The sequence below is a fragment of the Petromyzon marinus genome, chromosome 50, assembly GCF_048934315.1.
Source record: "Petromyzon marinus isolate PM22_M1 ecotype Great Lakes invasive population chromosome 50, UKy_Petmar_22M1.pri1.0, whole genome shotgun sequence".
Lineage (NCBI taxonomy): Eukaryota > Metazoa > Chordata > Hyperoartia > Petromyzontiformes > Petromyzontidae > Petromyzon > Petromyzon marinus.
The window spans coordinates 1,712,461-1,733,232 of NC_133716.1; the positions used below are offsets into that span (position 1 = coordinate 1,712,461).

Below are 20,772 nucleotides of genomic sequence, written 5' to 3' on the forward strand. Positions count from 1 at the left end.
GTTGGTTGTACTGTACTTCTACACTCCCACGTCCATGCTTCCCCGCCTTCACAAACCGCGACCCGGTCGATTAACCTCCACAACCTGCACAAGCGTGGGGGAAGCCCTCATCCAGGAATGAATTAACAAAGAGGCTGTACATGATTATTTCTGATTTATTACTCGTTTTTTTGTAACGTTCAAACTCCGTCATTATTATGTTGTGCTGTTTTGCTTCTCGGTATGTTCCAATCGCTAATAGGGGTGTCACGTCTTGAGCCAAACAAAATTCCATTCGGAAATTCTCGCAAGAGGGTAGCGGACCACGAATGATGTGTCAGAGACGTCCGGCTGAGATCTGATCAATAGACCCCTTATCCGCGGCTAGTTGGAGCCAATTTTGAATGGCTTACAAAGGGTGTTCTTCACCGACGTGAAACTCATAGCCACTGTAATAGGCCTGATAACCGGGCTTAAAAGCAGAATTCAAACCCAGGATTTCACCAGTGTGGGGTTGACTGTCCTTGACGTATGATCAGTCCCTCGAGTCGCCCAGCCGACTCTCTGTCACAACTAATTAGCATTTAATTAAACTCTCAGACCAATGGGGCCAAGGAAACTGTGAAGGAGGAGTTGGACTACCTCCAGTGATTTCCTTTTAATGTCAACATCTTTGCATTCACATTTGCATCTGTGAATACTGATTTAATGAATCCAGATTCATTATTTAGCTAGATGATTAAATCCTTGAGATTAAAGATGCACCTTAAAAAGTATGTGGCTAAATGCAGAATACGTACAACTGCGTAAATTAATTGTGAGTGACATTTTAAAGGTGAGATATTTTCTGATATTAATATTGTGTTGGTTTAGTCCCCATTGATGGAATGGGCATAACTTTACCACTTAGCCTGCTACAGAGAGTAACTAATATTCATCGCGAGGCAGTCAAACCAAATGAAGTGTAGATAAAAAAAAATAATGTCAAAGGTATATTCGTGTAGTCATTGGTGACTGGGAATTGTTATGATTCTGGGTAACAATTTGTTTAAAGAACTGATTTTATGTTTTTGTCTTGTTTATATTGTCTGTCTGGTTTGTATTTTCCTGGTTTGTTCAGTTTCATATGTTTCATTATCATAGAGGTATTTTAGCCGGTAATTTGCATAGAGTCTACATTTCCAATTCTTAGATGTATGGTTCGATGTAAGTAATGTGAGAACGATAATTGATTTTAATGGATAGGCCATTACGCTCCTAATCATCGTCATTATCGTCGTCATCATCAGCAGCAGCAGCTGTGATCAATCCACTACTGGACGAAGGCCTCCCCAGGCCGTGTGTCTGCGGCATGTCCGCCGTCTATACTCACGATCTCTCCTCTCTGCCCCGGGTGGCCTGGCGTTCCCTCCTTCCCGATCGGACCCTGCAAAACAAATCCACAGTTTGTGAGAAACATCGTGTGGAGGGCGCATTTTTGAAGTCCGCTTCTGACACGGAGCAACAGGAAAGTTTTTTTATTGACGCAGCGAACATGGCGAAGTGTCCATGCGGAACTCACGGGAGGACCCTTGGCTCCTGGGAATCCAGTGGGACCTTGAGAACCCGGTAGGCCCTGCGGAAAAATAGAAAGATGCGCGGGGTTTTTAAACATCAGTCATGAACGCGACCGATCGCTCAATTAAAATCGAGGAACACACGACCTAAAATCCAAACAGCTCGAGTCGATACGTACCTTAAGGCAATGCGCCCGTAGCTGTCTGACATGAGTTTGAGACTTGGTAACAACATCATTGTAAAGCTATGGCTAGGAGCACGCTCGTGACAGCGTAATCGAAAGAATGGCGATGATGCCACGGTAACATCACTCGTCCACACGAGGCGACTCCTGTCCAAAACTTAAAAAAAAAATCGTAGTTTTTTTTTTTTATCGCTAAACAAAGGTACAGGTGGGAGCGGTGGCACAGTGGCTCGCCCATCGCGTCGTGAACCGAGTGACCTGAGTTCGATTCCTGGTCACGGGTCCCATCAGCGGCGAGTGATAACCTGCAGGGGTTTTGGACTCCCTCCAACTCACAAATCTGCCCAAGAGCAGATTTGTGAGTTGGTGAGGGTTGAGCATCCTGCGATTCAGACCGTTGCTACGTTTCACACAGAGAGCCTATCAATCGTCCAAAGCAGTCTGAAATCACAGGCAAAACCTATTTTTCAACTGAGGCCAGTATATGTATGCTTACACGGACACCTTTAACCATACAAGTGGCACTGTCCTCAGAGAATCTGGCTCTGAATTGGGAGAGGTCGCGAGTTCAAATCTACCCTGTCATCATCATCATCATCCTGTCTTCAAGGTCGATAAATGAACACCCCTTTGCTGCAAGTCAACACTGAGATCGGGCCCCTGTCGCCATGGTGTGGAATTTACCACTTAATCTCAAGACCATCAACAGAGAGGAGCGCTAAGCGCCCGCTTCTCGCTCGTGCAGGACATCCCTCGCGCGCTTTTTTACGAACGTTTCCCAATTAAGGATGAAATTGCGTTATTGTTTTTAGTGCGACTCAAAACGAGCCAAGTACAAGGCGCCGGTCACAGTACGGGGGGGGGGGGGGGGGGGGGCGCCACCCAAGTGGAGACCGTGAGGGTGAACTTGAACGCTTATATGGGGAGGGAAGGGTCGGATGGAATTGTCCATACATTTGCTCCGTCCATGCGTGCGTGCGTACGCCCCTCTGTCTGTAAAGGAGGGGCCCATGGTACCTTCTGGTGAAGATGGTGCGACGTGGATTCAACGTCAGCATAACGGCGCCTTGCTATTAGGGCCTTGCCCTTTGTTTCGAGGTGTCATGCAAGGGAGGCGTTGGTGTAAACAAGGCGCGATGATCATGATGATGATGGATTATCTCAATAGGCATCGCTCACCCAACGCCAGGTGACGCTCCTACATGCTCTGTAAATAAAAAGTATCAGGCATGCGAGGAGCTGCCGAATGTCAGCCCTCAGAGTAGCAGCCCACCAAATTTAGCGATAAACTAAAATACCATGGCGCTTTTTGCGTGCCGTCATTGATGACCACTCGTCTGTGGATATGAACTCCCACTTGAGAACACAGATGCATTGTGGGGAGAATGGTGCACGCGATGGCATGGGCAGCACCACGCCGGGGCCCCCTATTACTTTAAAGTGATGATGTGTAGACGCAGCAACAAGTGATCATTTAAGGCTGGGTCCAGGACTGATTCTGATTTCACTTGTCTTTGATTGTTATCCGTGACTGGTAATTCGAGCTCAGATCGTTGTGTTTGTAGCACAGTTCACTATCGCTCCCACACATGCGCACACACACCAATATACACACACACAATGATATATAAACACACACACATCCACCCAACCAACCACACACATGCACTAAAATAAACAGACACACACAAACAAACACGTAAACACCAGAGTTTACCAACGCACCAAATGATCGGGCAATATCAATTTGTAAAGCTCGTGATACAAGCATCCAATTGCAAATGAAGGCTACAATCATATATATTTTTAAAGCATGCAGTTTCAGTTTCATTTATTTTGGTATAGCCCTGTGAGCCATTCGGCTCTTGAATCGGGTGCAACCGCAACAAACAAAAAACACGAACAAGAAAACATCTTAAAGTGACTGTGCAAACAGAAAATCCAGGACAAAACAGCAAAATATTCCAGAAAAAGCACGGTACGTTTCACGCCAAAGTAGCGTTTAGCTCAGCGCAAATGAGGAGACGGGCCACAGGAGACGACGAGACAGCCAGCACCAACAAACGGGACAGCAGAGGGACGGTGCCAGCTGAGCGGTGCGCAACGGGGCGCTAGCGGCGCACAGACAGGGGCGGTGACGTGGCACGGTTGGGTTCGCCAATTGTTGTTGCAAGAGGATCGTGGTTCGAATAACGGGCGGCCGCCCTGGTTATTACTGCGGGTGTATTGACCGCACAAGCATAAAAGAAAGACAGGCGCACACACGCGCACGCTAGCAGCGCGGCGGAGTCTGTGTCGCAGCGGGACCTTCTCCGAGCGGGGCCCGTTGCGTGCCGACCGTCAAGGTCCGCATTTTCAGGCGATTTTTTAAATTACCTGAGAATGACTCAATTAGGATTCCGCACAGCAGCGGCAACATCAGCCCCCATTGTGAAACGACCGCAGTTCCGTGTGTATGAATCACAGCAGCGCCTTCCTTCCTTCCACCCTTCGAGATAGCCCCGCGCTATAAGAATGGCCCTAACACCGAATGCGCTAAATTATTATTACCAGTACATACACGAGGCAGTGTATGTACACACGAGACCGTAGATACGACACGGTGTTCTGGGACAGTATGCATTAACTCGCTGTGATAATGTCTGCCAATGTTCAAGAAGTATAAGAGGATTCTGTTATCAGTTTATTATTTTTTTCCTAACAAGAATCTTAAGACGAATTTGCTTCTTTTTTTATTATTCATGAAAAGTTGTAAAATATTGAAAACATTCAATCGGTGAAACCACTGTAAAATCTTAAATGCTAACGCGGGCCACAATGACAATAAAAAAAACTGCATTCTTAAATCCGATCACAACTATGAATCGTGACAATTAATCACATTGAGAGGATACATAATGAAGATGTGAAGAAAAAAACATGCCAATTCATTGCTAGTTCAGCAGAGCGGTGTGTTGGAGTTTACTCTCCAACACACAAGCGGTGTGCTGAACTAGTAACTCATTGGCACGTTCTGTTTTTGCGACAACCCTTACTACCTTCGTCTCCGCAGTGCTGATGTTTACACACCACACACTCATTCCTAATGCTGAGCCTACCTACAGGAAGTTAAAATATTCACCACTGTTATTGGTCGTGAGCGGGAACCGACCTCAGGGTCACTGGGTTCGTAGCGTAGCACGCTAATCACTGTGCCACCACTCCCCACAAACATACAAAGACAAAAACCCCCCGTGTAGCCTGTAACAGACTGTTGGGGCAAGTGCTGTTAGTGAGCACCTTACACACGCCGTACACACAAACACACGCACTCAAAAGTGGTTGGTCTATAGAGAGATTGCCTCCTGCCGTGGGAATGTGGAATTCCGACCACTGGCTCAGGTCCTCCAAGAGAGACGAGCCGAATTTTTGTTGCGTCGCAGTGTTAGATGTTACTTGTGAAACACGCAGCCAGCCACCCCCACGCGCACACACACACACGCGCGCGAGAATCAAACGCTTGCACGTCTCACGACACAGAGAGGCTTCAATCGAATCGGGCACTGCTTTTCTAGCTACGGCCGTCGAGACCCGGGGGACGAGTGACGCGGCCGCCCGGGGAGCAGCGGCCTCGGACCCGGCGTGTCCACCTTGCCCCGTGCGTGGGTAATGAGTTTCGAGGTCGGTGAGCCACGGAAAAAATAAAAAAAAAGCGTTGAGACGCGGCCGGACGAAGCCGTAGCCGCCCACGGACGCTTGCCGCCCTCGCCGTCCAGAATCTGAGTTGCGTGGACAAACGCAATCCGTACTCTGTGGGAGACCATTGGGTACGGCGGGGTTCACCGTTCACGGTGTCAACCTATCGCGGGCAACTTCTTTGCACGCCTGTTTGGCTATCGCGGGGTTTAGTTTTTGGGTTCTTTCACGGGTATACTCTAGACGGGGGTACCGTGTCACTGGCGGATAGGTGCAGGGCGGGCGAGGGAAGCGAAGCAATCGGTGGCATCTCAACCTTTGCCGTGCAAGCATCTCGCGGACACAGACAAAGACCCCCCCCCCCCCCGTATCGCCTATTGACGGACTGTTGGAGCAAGTGCTGTTAGCGAGTAGCACTTATGAAGGCCGGCACGGCACACGAGGGTGCGGGTGTCCAGCACCGCGCCTGGTCGTCTTTGTGTCCCTAGTAGCGGTTGTTTACACACCGCACCAGGTACTCATTTGAGGCCGAGTCGACCTAGGGGAGGCCCAGGACTAGTTCAGCATATAGGCACGTACACACGCTAGAGGAGTATCTGACTGCTCACTGGAACGAGCAACAGCGGCGGTGTTTATGTTTAGTGGCGGCCGCGAACCAGTGGCGGGAGAGTTCCACATGTCCATGGTAGAGACCAGTCAATCCACTGGATAGCCGCTGTGGTGACTTCCCACAACGTGGTGCTGCTTTTTTTGTGAACGATTCACCCTGGGGGAAACAGCGATGATGATGCTGCTGCTGACGATGGTGGTGGTGAGCTAAGCTGACCCTGGCCCAGGCGTTGAACTCTGAACTTGCGACCTTCGTATCTATCTCCATTTATATTCTTGGTTCTTTCGGTAAAGTCACGTTGAAGGGAAACAATAAAATAATAAAATATATTGTTTCCCTTCAACGTGACTTTACCGAAAAGACCAAGAATATGAATCACTGCAGTCACGAAAGCTTTAAATAAAAATGTATCTCCATTTAGTGCACGCGCTCTTACGAACGCTCGCCTTCGCGTTGATTTACAAAATAATTGCAGCGTCTTAAGGGGAAAGTGTTAAACTGTTCTAACAAATTCCAATCAGATGCAGCAGATGCTTTATGTGCCAACGGGGCCCCATCACTTTGCACACAGTGATCGAGCTAAAGTCAAACACGTTCTTCCCAAGGATAATCATATGCTAAGTACGTAAATAAAACGCTCCGTGTTTATTCTGCCTTTTTGAAGTAACTATAGCCTCCGTACGAAAAGAATCGCAGTCACGTTAATTAATTGTGAGGCTATTTCGACCGAGGTTTTTGTTTAAAACCCTCGATCGGTGCCCATCGAGAATCGTTATCCTCAGTTCCACAAACTGGCCCTGGTTGAGAAAAAAAAGGCAGTTGCGCAAGACGTTACGTAAGAAGAGCTGTGACGCTAAGTGCAATGCCCCCCACCCCCCACCGTCACCCCTCCCCGTATGGATGACGGAATATAAATTGACCCCTGCTCTGGGATTTAAACAGATCACACCGCACGAAGGTCAGTCTATTTCCGTGACCTCTGTGCCACCCAGCTAGACAAATAAATTCGGGTACAATTTTATTTACAGCAGTGTCGTAACGTGCGGCAGCCTGTGACCAAATGGCCCGGAATGCGCCCAACCTCGATAGATCTCCGAGGCTAAGCAGGCTTGAGCCTGGATATTGTTTGGATGGGTGACTGCCATTTACAAACGGGTTGTCATAGATGGTTGTAGCGGGACAGCTCCCACGTCGAGGCTCCTTGACTTCACCAACCCACAATGACCAGCGTGGTCAAGTATGGTCAGAATACTGGCACAGCGCGCACGGCACGAGGAGACCCTCATCCAGCAGTGGATTGACTTGTGAGGTCTCAGTGTGGGCCGAGTGGCACTGTGTCTCGAGCACACGACTCACGATCACAAGGTCACGAGTTCAAATCTCTCTTAGGTCAATAAAATTGGCACCACTTTGCATTGCTCAATACCAAGCCCAGCAGCAGGCAGATAGAAAGATCAACTCAACGCATCATCATCATCATTCCTCTTGGGGTAGACAAAAATGAATCAAGTTGAAGGTGAACTCAACAGTGGTTGTTCTATGTAGACGGCTGGCTCCTGCCATAGGAACGTGGAATATCCACCAAATGGCTCTGGGCCACCGAGAGAGATGAGCGCCACCCCGTGCTCATATGGAAAAGGGAGAAGTGTCGATTTTTTTGTCCCAGCGAATGTTCTCACAGCGGTGGCTGAGTGGCTCAGCGCCGAGTGGGACGTCAAGGAGATCCTGGGTTCAAATCCGGGGTTTAGCAACCTGTGAGTAACTAAGCAGGCGTTCTCAAGTGCAGTCAGTTGATGTTCTCAGCACGGTCACCAATGATGAGGTGTAAAAAAAACATTGCCATATAAAATTTAGTTCTCCCACCAAATTTGGCAAAGACTAGTTTGGAGAATTAAAAAAAATATCGGTTTTGGTTCGTCATTTCTAGATTTAAAGCTTTCGTGACTGCTAGGATCCATACTCTTTTGTTCTATTGAGTAAAGTCACGTAGGTGAAAATAAAATAACAAAAAATCACGACGTTTCGGCCACAACACAAGCGGCCTTCATCAGGTGAAGGGACGAGACTGTCTGGAGGACAGCGCTGGAGTGAGAAAAGCCACGCTTAGATCACGACCTTTAAGCTGTGTGAGAAGAAAACAAAGCGCCTTGACAAAGAAATTAGCATATAATTTAGCATTGAAATGGCTCATTGAAATAGCTAAGTTAAAGTATACACATCCGCAGAGGCACCCCTTGACAAAGTAATTAGCATAGAATTTAGCATTGAAATAGCTGAGTGATGTTTTGCTCGCACACAGTTTAAAGGTCTGCGGTCTGAGCGTGGTTGTGTTTCGCTAAATTCTCCTGTTTGATTTGTACTGGGTGCCTCGGTGAATGCATATGCTCTGACTTTAACATAGCTATTTCTGTGACCAGTTACAAGCTACTCACTCAGCTATTTCAATGCTAAATTCTATGCTAATTCCTTTGTCAAGGGGTGCCTCTGCGGATGTGTATACTTTAACTTAGCTATTTCAATGAGCCATTTCAATGCTATATTATATGCTAATTCCTTTGTCAAGGCGCTTTGTTTTCTTCTCACACAGCTTAAAGGTCGTGATCTAAGCGTGGCTTTTCTCACTCCAGCGCTGTCCTCCAGACAGTCTCGTCCCTTCACCTGATGAAGGCCGCTTGTGTTGTGGCCGAAACGTCGTGATTTTTTGTTATTTTATTTTCACCTACGTGACTTTACCCAATAGAACCAAAGAGTTTGGTTCGTCATGTGTGACGAACATCTTTCTGCAGCAGTGCGTGGGAAATGTAAGCGCCCCATTTTGGGGTGTATAACATTTCATCAAGAGGTCCCCCTTGAAGAAATCTCAGTGCCATTCTCTAACACGGGAAATGTGCTCGTTAGCCAGCGTGTCAAATAGAAACGTTCCATTATCACTAACGTTACGCCGATGGCGCAACTGGAATGTAAATTTAAAATATATATCACGTATATATATTTTTATATATCACGTATCTATATTTATTTTTTAACCGCATTTCCCAATTATATTCCGATCGCGCTCTCGGGCGTCTTGTCTTGAGATGAAGAAGCATCCCAATTTTTAAATTCTACATCGAGCAGTGCATCACACTGTGTCAGAAAACTGTGCCAGAAGGGGTGGGAGATGGCAATGTTTGTGTGGTCCAACTGCTATTCGGCCGAGTGCTAAAGAATGGGCCCTTCATCTTAGAGCCACTTCACAGCACCAGGCCTGTACGTCCACCAAGTGAACATTGAAGGACAATCACAAACGTGGGTATAGATCTTCGAGTTACTAGTCACAATGCCGTATGCGAGAATAAGATATTCCACGTCATGATTACGTGTCATGCGTTGTAAGTTAGCCAATTTAAGCGAAAACCCAAATTTCATACGATTGTTTTTTTTAATGATGCATGCAATCATTGTTGCTGAACTGTGCTGAGACCATCAAATCGCTGACGCCTCTCACCACGAGCGGCTGGCTGCCTGGATTATGAACCCAGGACGATGCCAGCTCAGCGCGCCGACCTCTGAGTCACCGGACCCCACCTCCTTCACGGACGTTTTCGATAAAACGACAACTCGTGTCTCCAAACGCTGTGTCGCGGTGCCACTGCGGCACCGCTACACCCCAGAGACGCCGGCGGAAAGGCCGAGTGTATTTTTCACGGTAACATTTTTTTTTTTTAGGTTATAAGTGCAAGTGCGCCAGGGCTCCGGGCTGTTTTTCCACGCGACTGCACGCCTAACAGAGCTTGGCTCAAAATGTGAGGGATCGCGGGAGCCGCGGAGCTTGCATTATAGGAAAGCAATTGCCCTTAATTATGATCATTTGTCCCCGGAATGCTTCAGTGCACTTTAAAAGGTAACTGCTATTTCGTGACACAGGCTTAGGCAATGCATCACGGGGTACGCAATAAACTTTGTGAAAGGCTATAGGATTAATACAGCGTTACACGCGACAAGCGTGGCATAAATGTTACGTATCTGGATAATAATAAGAATAAAAATCAGCCGTGATGTCAAGGGCGGTCGTGATAATGGAAACTGGCTGTTGTCGCTCCGTGATCGTGGAGGGATTTCGGGGACCATGCAAGGGAGCATTGTGTGCTCTGAGACTCCCAACTTACTTGGCTATGACGGTGGCGGCAAGTTAGGAGTACAGCAAGTGGGTTGCTGACCCATCTACGCAGTGGTTTTCTGAGTGTTATCTCCTAAACTGCACGGGGATTTCTCCGGGAACTCTGCTCCCATATATATTTAAAATATACATTTTAAAAAGCACCTGGCAAGGGAATTTGACAAAGATTCCAATGCAAAAAGCAGAATATGAACACTCAACAATGTGTTCGTGTATAAATATTATAGTCAAAAGTCAAAGTAAGCAATTACAAAAATGAGCATTGAGCCATTGGTGCTTATCTCCTGTTTACAGCCAGCGGTGGGAAAAAAATGCCGCATTCTTATGGCAGGAGTGGGCCCATCCAGCACAACCAGAGTTGACTTCCGCAAAAAGTCGAACTAATGTTTACCGAGCCGAGAGGGATGACGGGATGTGTTGACCCCCAACCCTTGATCTGAACTCGCAACCTATAAACTATTTCTAATTTTACCAGGTAATGCTCACTGAGCTATATAGCTCTTTTTCAGAAGCGACTTGGCCACACATGGTAGTTCAACAATGTGGCTTATCACGTGGAAATGTATAGCAGACAAATACTCGAAAACGTCAAGAATGCGAATGTCTAGACCAGGGGTCGGCAGCATATGTCTCCAGAGCAGCATGCGGCTTTTACGGACTGCTTCGTGATATTATTTACATTTATTTAGGCTCTTAAAATGCGGCTCTTGTTATTGTCGTTGTTATTTCCTTTCTTGCGTTCCTCCCCAAATTCCCAATTCTTCTCTCAAGTTCTGATGGCTACCGAGACTGTCCCTCTTCTAAATCTGCACAATTTTTTCCTGAAGATATTTTCTGCATATACGTCTGTCACCCAAATTTACCGGGTAAGCCCCACCGAGCTATTTTGCTCTTTTTCAGAAGAGGCCTGGCCGCAATTGATAGCTCAACGAAGTGGCTTTCATATGGAAATATATAAAAGCATGATTCTAAATGTGGAGGGAAAAACTGGAGGACCCGGAGAAAAATCCACGTGACCACAGGAAGAACATGCAAACTCCAAACATGCAGCAGGCGTCAGGGTCGGGATCGAACCCCCTGACCTCCTGCATACCTGGCAAGGTGGTTAACATCTCGCCACGATGGTGCCCAACCTTCCCATTGCGAGCCCGCTGGCTCTGCCGTTGAGCCACCTGGCTAGACTACAGGATTATAATGTTCATAAGAAGAAGGTGAAATGCTACGTCAATACAACTTGGCAGATGGAACTAAATTCACGAAACAACGTTTGTGTCACTCTGCGTGCCTGCATTGGTGACCTGGGCCGAGACCAATGAACTCGCTGCACTTGAGAACCCTGGATTCAAACACACCTGCCAGTGACATTGGCGGCTCGGTGTCTCGGACACAATAATTCCCAACTATTTCAGCCATTTAACCACTTCGCATGGCATGTCAGTGAAAGCTTTCGGTGAATGATTGCTGACCAAAGTTTGTCCGATAGTTTGGAAGTGGGATTCAGAGAGAGATTAATGCGTGTCACAGTAATAACCATTTTTATCGTGTTGTCTCCCCGCAAAGTAAAGCAGAACATTTCAAGCACTGGTTTAAAAAATACAGAACCTTGACGTAAGACATCACTTGCTAACTTTGAAATTTAAAAACCAAGCTGATGAATTGGTCTGGATGGCTCCGGAAGCTCAACATGGCCGTGTCAGAGACACTGAGCCAGGACAATCAGGAACCCCGACTTTTAATCTGGGTTTCAACCGCCAACGATTGATACAGATTTTCAAGCACAGTGAGTCGATGGTGTCAGCCTGGTGACCCAATGACTGAGAAACTTTCCTCACCATCATCTTGAGCCACGGTCTATTCACTCCAGGACGACGGTCCCCCCTATCACTGCTGCCACCCCTCACAATCCTACGATGCCACAGGGCGCCTCACTCCTACGCACCAACGGACTTCAAGGCTCCACCTATACAGTGGTCGCGTTCCCTCCGTTGGCTGCCATTCTGTCACTGGTCTCGTCAATCCGCGATTTCAACCCTCCTTACCATGATGCGTCCTGCCTAAGTCCGCTTAGTTTGTTTTTCATAATAACAATCAATATGATGTCTCTCGATTTGTATTTGTGCCCTAAGTACCTTAATCTAAATTGTCTTAAGGTTGCTATTGTTTGACTTGCATCCCACTAGGATTTTTGCACACAGCGTTGATATACGGTGATTTTTACTGGAAGACTTTGCTGGTTTTTTCCTGGATGTTTCTGTTGCGCGTCGTCACTTTAAGATGTTTCTTGTTCATGTTTTTGTTTGTTGCGGTTGCACCCGGGTAAAGAGCCGCATGGCTCACAGGGCTACACCTAATAAATTAAACTGAAACAAGCGCCTTTCGATCCATCTCAAATCTTTTTTTTTACTATTCTACTTTTCTTTGCGAGTTCCGTGTTTCTGATTCTCACATCCAAGCGGGCAGTGTGCGCTTATGAAACACTTGCCACGGTGGCTAGATGTTAACTACCTCGCCTGGTATGCATGAGGTCGTGGGTTCAATTCCGACTGACGCCTGCTTAATATTTCGACTTTACATGCCTCCTTTCATGTGGTTGCATTGTCTCCGGGTCCTCCGGTTTTACCCTCCAAATTTAGAATTAAAAAATCAAGCGCTTCGAGTATTTGGCTGCTTTAAATGTCCACGTGATAAGCCACTTCGTTGCACTATCATTTGTGGCCAGGTTGCTTCTGAAAAACAGCTAACACTGCTCAATGGGCCTTACCTGGTAAAAAGAAAAAGGAGTGATACTCGAGGCGATTGCCGTGCTGTATTGGAATGTATTTGTCAACACTGTAAAAAGTTTTACATTGCTCTTTCATCATTTCAATTCTGACCCAACGCAGCGGCGTCACCAAGTTGCATTCCGGCTGACAATTATGTCAAGATAAACATCTCCAGTAAAGCTTACAAAGCATAACCATAGCAGCCTTTCGTGGTGACGACAGCCTTCGTGCTGTAAGAATGACGAGAATAACAGAGGTATTTTTGTTGTTTCATGTTATGCTTTGTTAAGCACGGTTGATGTGCGTGAATGTTTTGCATCGGCAATTGCCAATGCAAAGTGGGAATTCAAACGCTAAAAGCTGGGTCACTCTTTCCGGCGAGGAGGTGTTTCGTGTCAACCGAATTCAACGCAGGTGTTCGCCGCTCGTCCCCAAGTTTGACGAAGGTCAGCTGCACACGCATTGCTCGGGGCGTGGCACGGAGATGACCTTTGAGTGCGCAAAGTCAAAGTCAAGTGAGAGTGTCAATATCATTGCTTCCAGAATCGTACTGCAGCCTCGAAATCAGGGATACAAGGCAACCAGCCAATTAGGAAGTGACCAAATCTAGAATGCACCACACACTGATATAGAACTTGTATAGTCAGCTGAACAATCTGATCGGAATCTGATGGATCGTTTCCGCTTCGATCCAAGTCTGAACTGATCACGCACCAACAGCACTGAAAGTAATATATATAAATGAAATAGCACATTTCACAGAGTTAGTTTTGTAATGCAGAACGGTGCCTTACCCTCTCTCCTGATGCCCCTGGAGGCCCATCAGATCCAGTGTTTCCCTGCAAAGGAAACAACATTCCTTGAATAAGTGTGCAATAAAAACGAAATACACACACTTGCCCTTTCAGCCGTAAAGACCGCAACCCTGTCTCGACAGGAACTCGCGTTCGTCCGAGTCGACCTAACGAGGCCTCGTGCCAGAGGATCCGCACGGGAATTGACAGCAGAGGCGAAGCATTGGGCAGGCACCTTAACCCGTGGGATCATGACGCGGCTGGTGGACTACCGCACCGCGCACGAGACAACGACCCCCCCCCACAGCTTCTTCGAGCTGTTGGGGCAGGTGCTGTTTGTGAGCACCGTGTTCATTCGCTTCTTCGGCACCTCTTAAGGGAGTTCAACGTTTGGCTTCAGACCGACGACGCCTGAAAGCGGAAGGGAATCAGGAGGGGGGATCTCACCTTCGGACCAGGCTTCCCCGTCGGACCTCTTTGACCCCTCTCTCCTCGTGGCCCCTAAACTCGCGCACACACACGCACACACGCACGCTCACAGTTTAGGCTTTAAAGACCACAGAGGTGGGCACTGCTAGTGGGCACCTATTAAGGTCGGCGCGACACTTGACGGAGGTGTTGTGGCCAGCGCTATGCTGGCCACAACACCGCACCTCGTCTCCCGGGCGCCGGTGTTTTTACACACCGCACCAGATACTCATCCAAGGCTGAGATGATCTAGAGGAGGATCAGGTCTCATTCAGATACCACTTGATGCTGATGTTATCGTGGCCAGGAGTCGAATCCAGATTGCTGGGATTACAGCTCAGTGCACAAGCCACTGCACCGCTCTTCCCAACTCAAACACACCAACTGTATACACAGCGAGATGTTATTTGCTCTTTGTCCTGTGGGTGTAAAAACAATTGATATGTATCAATGATGAATGAAGCTGGGGTTGACTCGTGGCAACGTTCACCAATGGGTGCAACGGCTGCATTTAGGTGAGCGAGCATGTCTGTGATGATTACGGGTCAGTGGTAGCCCAGCTGATGGTTCGACTGGAGTCAATGCTGCTCGTGTTTCGGAGGTCGTTTTTTGGTGACAGGCAAGTGGCAATTGGGCCGCCTACCCAGCGGCCACACGGTTAAATGCGGGGATGGTTCATTCAATAATCCGTGACAAGTTGTATTTCAAAACGGTGTGTGTCCTCTTTTGGTGTGCGAAATTATGAATAGTGGGTGGCCACAAAGCAAACGGGATCTTCACTTCTCTTGCCTTAACCGAACAGATTCCTACAAGCTGACAATGCATTTTGGTCTCAAAACAGCCATTCCATCCAAATTGTGAAAGTTTCCCCCAATCTTTAAAGCTGCCACCGTGTCGAGGATTTCTTCCTCCGTGAATCTCGCCTGTCTTTGCACCCTCGAAGGGCAGACAGAAAAAAATAACAAATAATGGCTCTTCCGCTTTTCTAATGTGCCCCTGTGCAAGGGTGCCACTGTTTTTTGATCACTAGATGCGTCTGCCATCTAGTGGTGAATGAAGAGAAACGTATTGCAAATGTGTTGCTAAAATCACGCAGCATTCACCGCAAAATATTCACTCCACAGCTTTTTTTTTTACAGAAATCGCACAAGCACAGGTTTAAGAATTATTGTAAGTACCCTTTACTCAGTGAAACACACTCAACATTAGATTGCCAGTTTTAACATGCTCTCTGAATACATTATCGATCGCTACTCGGAAATAACACAAAATAAAATATATTCCAGGCACAGACATACTTCTTCAATGTATATTATGCAGTTTACAAATTCATAATTAACATGTCTAAATTATTGAATGTACATTAATCATTGTTAGGTGTGTTGTGCGCTTTTTACATCGAATTTTATGAATTGTTAATTGGCGCATTGGAATGTTTGCTGTCTTGCTATGCTTATTCATCCCAGACCTCCCTTTGACAAATATACTTCTGCCCTCCATTTCGCTCTTAACCATTTAAAAAGTCAGGTAAATTTATATGTATAATTTATATTATACATTTATATTATATATAATAATTCACAGCCCTTTGTCAGTGGTGCCTTTCAGTCATGTCGGGGGGGGTGGGGGGTGTTGCTTGACCATACTTCACCATGCTGGTCAGCATCGATGCAGGTTTGGCCAATTGAAGGTTGCATCCAGGATCAGTTCAAGATATCACTTAGCGGCTAATGTTCACAGCGGCCAAGAGTCGAACTCGGCTCGCCGGGTTCACGCTGCATTCTGCTCAGCACAACGCAACTGCGTTCTGTCGTGCTTTGTTCCTCGGTCTTTGCTTGTCGTTTGAGTGACGGCACCCTTCACTGTGGCTGGCCTTATTCTTAACCGGGAACATCCACACACGTGGACTTAAAACCAGACGAGTGCCCATTAGGACAGAAGCCCCTTTTTTTGCAAGAGAGGGTACACAAAAGTGCTTCAGTCCAGACTCCTGTTGTCCTTGTTGTTGTTAATCCCAAAACCTCGCTATTCAAAGCACTGTGAGTAGGTGCCTATTGAGGCCTGCGGGGCACGATGGGGAGCTATTGCAGCCAGGAACGTGCACATACCCAGCCACCTTTGTCTCCCTGTGTCGATGCTGATGATCAATCACAACCAACGTGGTGTTCAATTTAAACGAACAATTGTTTGGAGGATTTTTTTTTTGGTTCCCTCTTAAAATACAAATTCGGTTACGTTTCATCAAAAATGTGCCTTCATGCCCCGAGGGCTTAACGTAAGCCCATTCGACCGCATACGTTGACAAAACTGCGTCATCTCGTTCTAATTTTTGCAAAAAACATGGCACGGCGCAACGGACGGTTGGCGATACCGCACGGCGTGCTCATGTTGGTGAACGCTCTTACCGCTGGACCTCTTTGACCTCTGATTCCCTGCTTCCCGGTTTCTCCCTACAAAACAAACAAACACGCACAAGAGACATCGACAGCACGGCGAGTCAAAACACGGAGGACGTCCACGACCCCGTGGCGCTACGGTGACAGCGCTGCACTCACAGTCGGGTGTGCACGCTACGTTAGCGCCACTCTGGTGTTGGGAAGCCAACATCGGTTGTCCTACCATAGTTACGTGGAATTGTCACTGCGAGCTCAAGGCCAACCGAGAAGACGAGAGCATGGACAGCCATGGACTTCTGATGACGACAAATTATTGTTAGGCTGACAGACCAGCGTTTAATGGGGCTTCTAAACGATAGACTGCGAGCCTGGTCTCTAACCTAGCCTCTCGGCAAGAGACCAGACAACAGATGCAGTTGGGCTCTTTAGACAAGAGGCCAGTGGACCAGTCTCAGAAGGGGTCTCTGGACAACAGCATGACAACACTGGCATCTGACAATCGACAGTTAGAAGAGTCTCTGATGTCTCTGGACACCAAAAGACAAACAGACCGGTCTCAGATGGGATCTTTACACTATAAACTGAGGGTCCTTCTTCATAAGCTATTGAGGTGCTATTATATACGTACCCGTGTCCCCTTCTCTCCATTGGCACCAGGCATTCCATTCAGTCCCAGAGAGCCCTGTAAGACAAACACCACCAGTGAGTTTGTTCAATGCATTGCGGTGATACGTATATACCGCGAGAACACCTTCAGCCATACAGAGCATAATAAGTCAGTGTGCCAATCGTCACAACACATACACATTCACACACTCATAAGCAAATACAAATATCCCCTTGTACAGCCTCAACAGACAGTTGGGGCAAGCGCTGTTAGCGAGTACCTATGAAGGTCGGCACGGAACACATACACAGACAAAAGACGAAGAACCCATCTTTACTCTTAAATATGAACCCATAATTCAGATTATTCGTATAACTTGAGTGACGTATTTGTCGAAAAATAATAGTTTCACTTGAGCGGCGCTGTGATCAACGCTTTGCTTTGATCGCAGTGACCGGATCGTAAGTGCTAGTGATTGGATATCATTTGTAACGTGGAGGTCATTCCCACTGTGTCCTACATGCATTTATTAAACTTGTTTTTATATATATATCATTCTCAATTTTCAAGTTTACTTTGTTGAACCAGGTGAGAAATCGAGTAACCAATAGTGAACTGGTGGGTGGGTGAGTGGATACGTGAGTGAATGGGGGAGCGAGCGAGTGGGTGAGTGAGTTGTTGCGGCCTGCAGTTCCGTGAGTAGGTGGCTGGTTGAGTGAGTGGGTGAGTGCTGTTGGGACCCGCGGTGTGGTGGTTGAACACAGTGTGGTGGATGAGACGAAACAGCCAGTGTCTGGTCGAGCAAATCCTCACGGGGACAGGAGCCATGGCAGTAGCGTTAGAAGAGTGATAATGAGACGACTGACTCAATCAATCAATCTTTATTTTGGTTTAACACGTAGGCTTTGGCGACCGATATTATCCCCAATAGATCTTTGTGGGTTAGATCGCGTAAAATATTTACGCGATCTTTATTTCACGTGCCCATATCGCCCTCAATGACTGTCGGTGTGCGAACGCCTGGAGTGCATCAGTGAGTGCTGCATCATCGATCACCCTGACTGCTGCATTACATTGAATTACATCAGAAGCAACGAGGTGGGGAGCTGGGTGCTCCAAACCCAGGTATGGTAACGGCATTTGTGTAATGTAAGCCTGCATTCCATTTCGAATGTAACACAATGCGTTTGCTCGGCTACTTTGAAGGTGACTCTCTTGACGTAAACGGGCGTTGGGCTGGCATAACCCGCGGGCGAGGTGGCGCTGGGCTAAGGCCACAGGCCCCCGCGGTCCGATTTGTCAGCGCCACTGCTGCACTCTCAGTGACCCACGCTGCCCCACGTCGTCATTTAAACCATATTTTGATGAGATGTTTGGAATGCCGTTCGAATTTTTTTCATGGAAGTTAACCACGACGAAATCATCAACCGCCATGCGCCAAGTTACAGTAATCTAATGTGATTACATGCCACAACAAAATGATACAAATATTTTGATTACGTATCTTCTTCCGTTGGTAATCCACTAACAGAAAACCCCTGCTTTAATTTACTGTAATGTGTAGAAAAAATATGAATCAGATAAAATACAATTTTGCTCAGAAAGGGTAAAGCCTCTTCTTCAGCACAACAAAGGCTATTCTTAAGCACAATAATTTGACATTAAGGGTAAATACTATTGTTAATATTTAATCATTGTGATACTGGCAAACAAACGTCCCAAGGTGTTATGAGCCAATTAATGAGAGTCTATACACGTGGGCGGAAGCCAGAGCAGCCGCAGAAACCCCACGCATGCGAGGGGGAATACTCTATCCCATACAGGTGGAACAGATGGAGTTCACATTCTTGCTGTACTGCCTTCTCCTGGCTCCTCAACGCCCATGGGAAGGGAGATTCACAACATCTTTGTGTGATCCGGCAACCCTTAATGCCTCCACAGTGGTGGATTAGAGGTGTTCGCCACCAAAGGCTGGGGATCACCACGATAGCGGAATTTGTAATCAGATTAAAATAGCACGTAATGTATCGCTTGCGATTGCTAATGAACATCAGTATTATCTAATATCCTGAAGGGAACAAAACATTATTGCAGTATAAGTGTGCTGCCTCTGAGCCAGACTGGCTAAAACTCACGACATAGAGCAAATAAAAAATAAATCACCTTAAAGAAATGCTATGAAAATAACAGGTTAATAATTAATCTGATAAATAAACAAGAACGTCAGGAAGGAGGCATTCATGATAAATAAGTAGAAATGTATATATGCATAAGCATGTACAAAGACAAATGTCCCCCCTATAGTCTGAAGCGATTTATCGGGCAAGTGCTGTCAGTGAGCACCTACGAAAGACAAAACGGCACACGAGGGGGTGCCCGGTGAGCACCACGCCCGGCCGCCTTTGTCTCCCCAGTGTGCTTTGTTTTACACACTGCACCAGGATGCTCATATGAGGCTGAGTCGACCCAGGGGCGACCCAGGAGCGGTTCAGATAATCGTGACTGGTGTCGGTGGCCGTGAGCGGGATTCGAACTCGGGTGGCCGGCTTCGTAGCACTGACCCGGCGCACATCACCGCACGGAGGCGTGCGTCACGAAAGTCGATCACAATTCTCAAGCGGGAGAAACAAAAAAATATACGAAGCAGACTGCTGCCAACCATGCCGGCCAAAATTTCACTCCGCTCCTCCTAAAAAAAAAACCCGTGCTCAACTTGGTGACACGTCAACTGTTTTGATTGTGTGTGTTAATAACAACAAATGACGTTGCGTAGAATTTTTTTTTTTAAGGAATGAGGGCCTCCCCACTCCGGGAAGGTGATGGGGGTTATTTGACCATACTTCACCGCCTTGGTCAGTTCATGTCGGTGACAGTTGGGAGCATAGGACAGTACAATAATTGATTTTGTTCAGCTGTCCTCTGCTCCCCATCACAGAGAACCGCAGCAGCCTATAAAGCCCGCTGTGCGTGGTGTTCGCCCATCCAAGCACTGTCCGGCCTTGAACCTGCTTAGCTTCCCACATCTCAGGAGACTGGGTTGCACTCTGGGTGATTTGATCACTGGTTTATCTATTTATAGTCCATGCCTATTTGTTGGCATGTGTTCCCTCTCCATGTGCGCGCATGCGCGTGCGTGTGTGCGTGTGTGTGCGTGTGTACAATCCCACCAGGTGATTGCCGTGTCGCGACTCATACCTTTGGGCCTGCTCGTCCATGGTAACCGGGCAACCCAGGCACTCCGAGCTTCCCCTAAAGGACAAGATGACAGCAGCCACGTGACGGGTCAGGTGACATCACCGCTCGTGCGCCGCACGCCGTTCATCCAACGAAAATAAAACGGCCAAGGGCCACATCCGTACCTTGACAAAAAAAAAAACCAAGCGTGAGGCACAGCGTCTTGGCGAATTGTCCCCATTTAAATTTGACACGTTTTCACGAAAAAGTTGGGCCAAAGAAAAAAGGGATATTCGGCAGTGCAGGGATTCGGATTCCACGGTTGGCCGCTCCCTCATCAGCTGTGCACACACGAGCGAGCGGCCCAATCTCCGCGCGCGTCATAAGCACTCTCAGCTGGGCCTGGC

The 20,772-nt window shown here is 47.3% G+C and overlaps 1 protein-coding gene across 3 annotated transcripts in view; it reads right to left on the minus strand.

Moving 5' to 3' along the window:
- LOC116953253 (uncharacterized) overlaps nt 1-20,772 on the minus strand; it is a 305,948-nt gene that overhangs the window by 101,948 nt on the left and 183,228 nt on the right. For all 3 annotated transcript variants that reach the window (XM_032973299.2, XM_032973298.2, XM_032973300.2), the window contains 7 exons: nt 20,387-20,440; nt 17,213-17,266; nt 16,594-16,638; nt 14,168-14,221; nt 13,721-13,765; nt 1,541-1,594; nt 1,352-1,405 (listed from right to left, as the gene is read on the minus strand). In XM_032973299.2, coding sequence (XP_032829190.2) covers nt 1,352-1,405; nt 1,541-1,594; nt 13,721-13,765; nt 14,168-14,221; nt 16,594-16,638; nt 17,213-17,266; nt 20,387-20,440 — 360 coding nt within the window. The remainder of the gene's footprint in view (nt 1-1,351; nt 1,406-1,540; nt 1,595-13,720; nt 13,766-14,167; nt 14,222-16,593; nt 16,639-17,212; nt 17,267-20,386; nt 20,441-20,772) is intronic.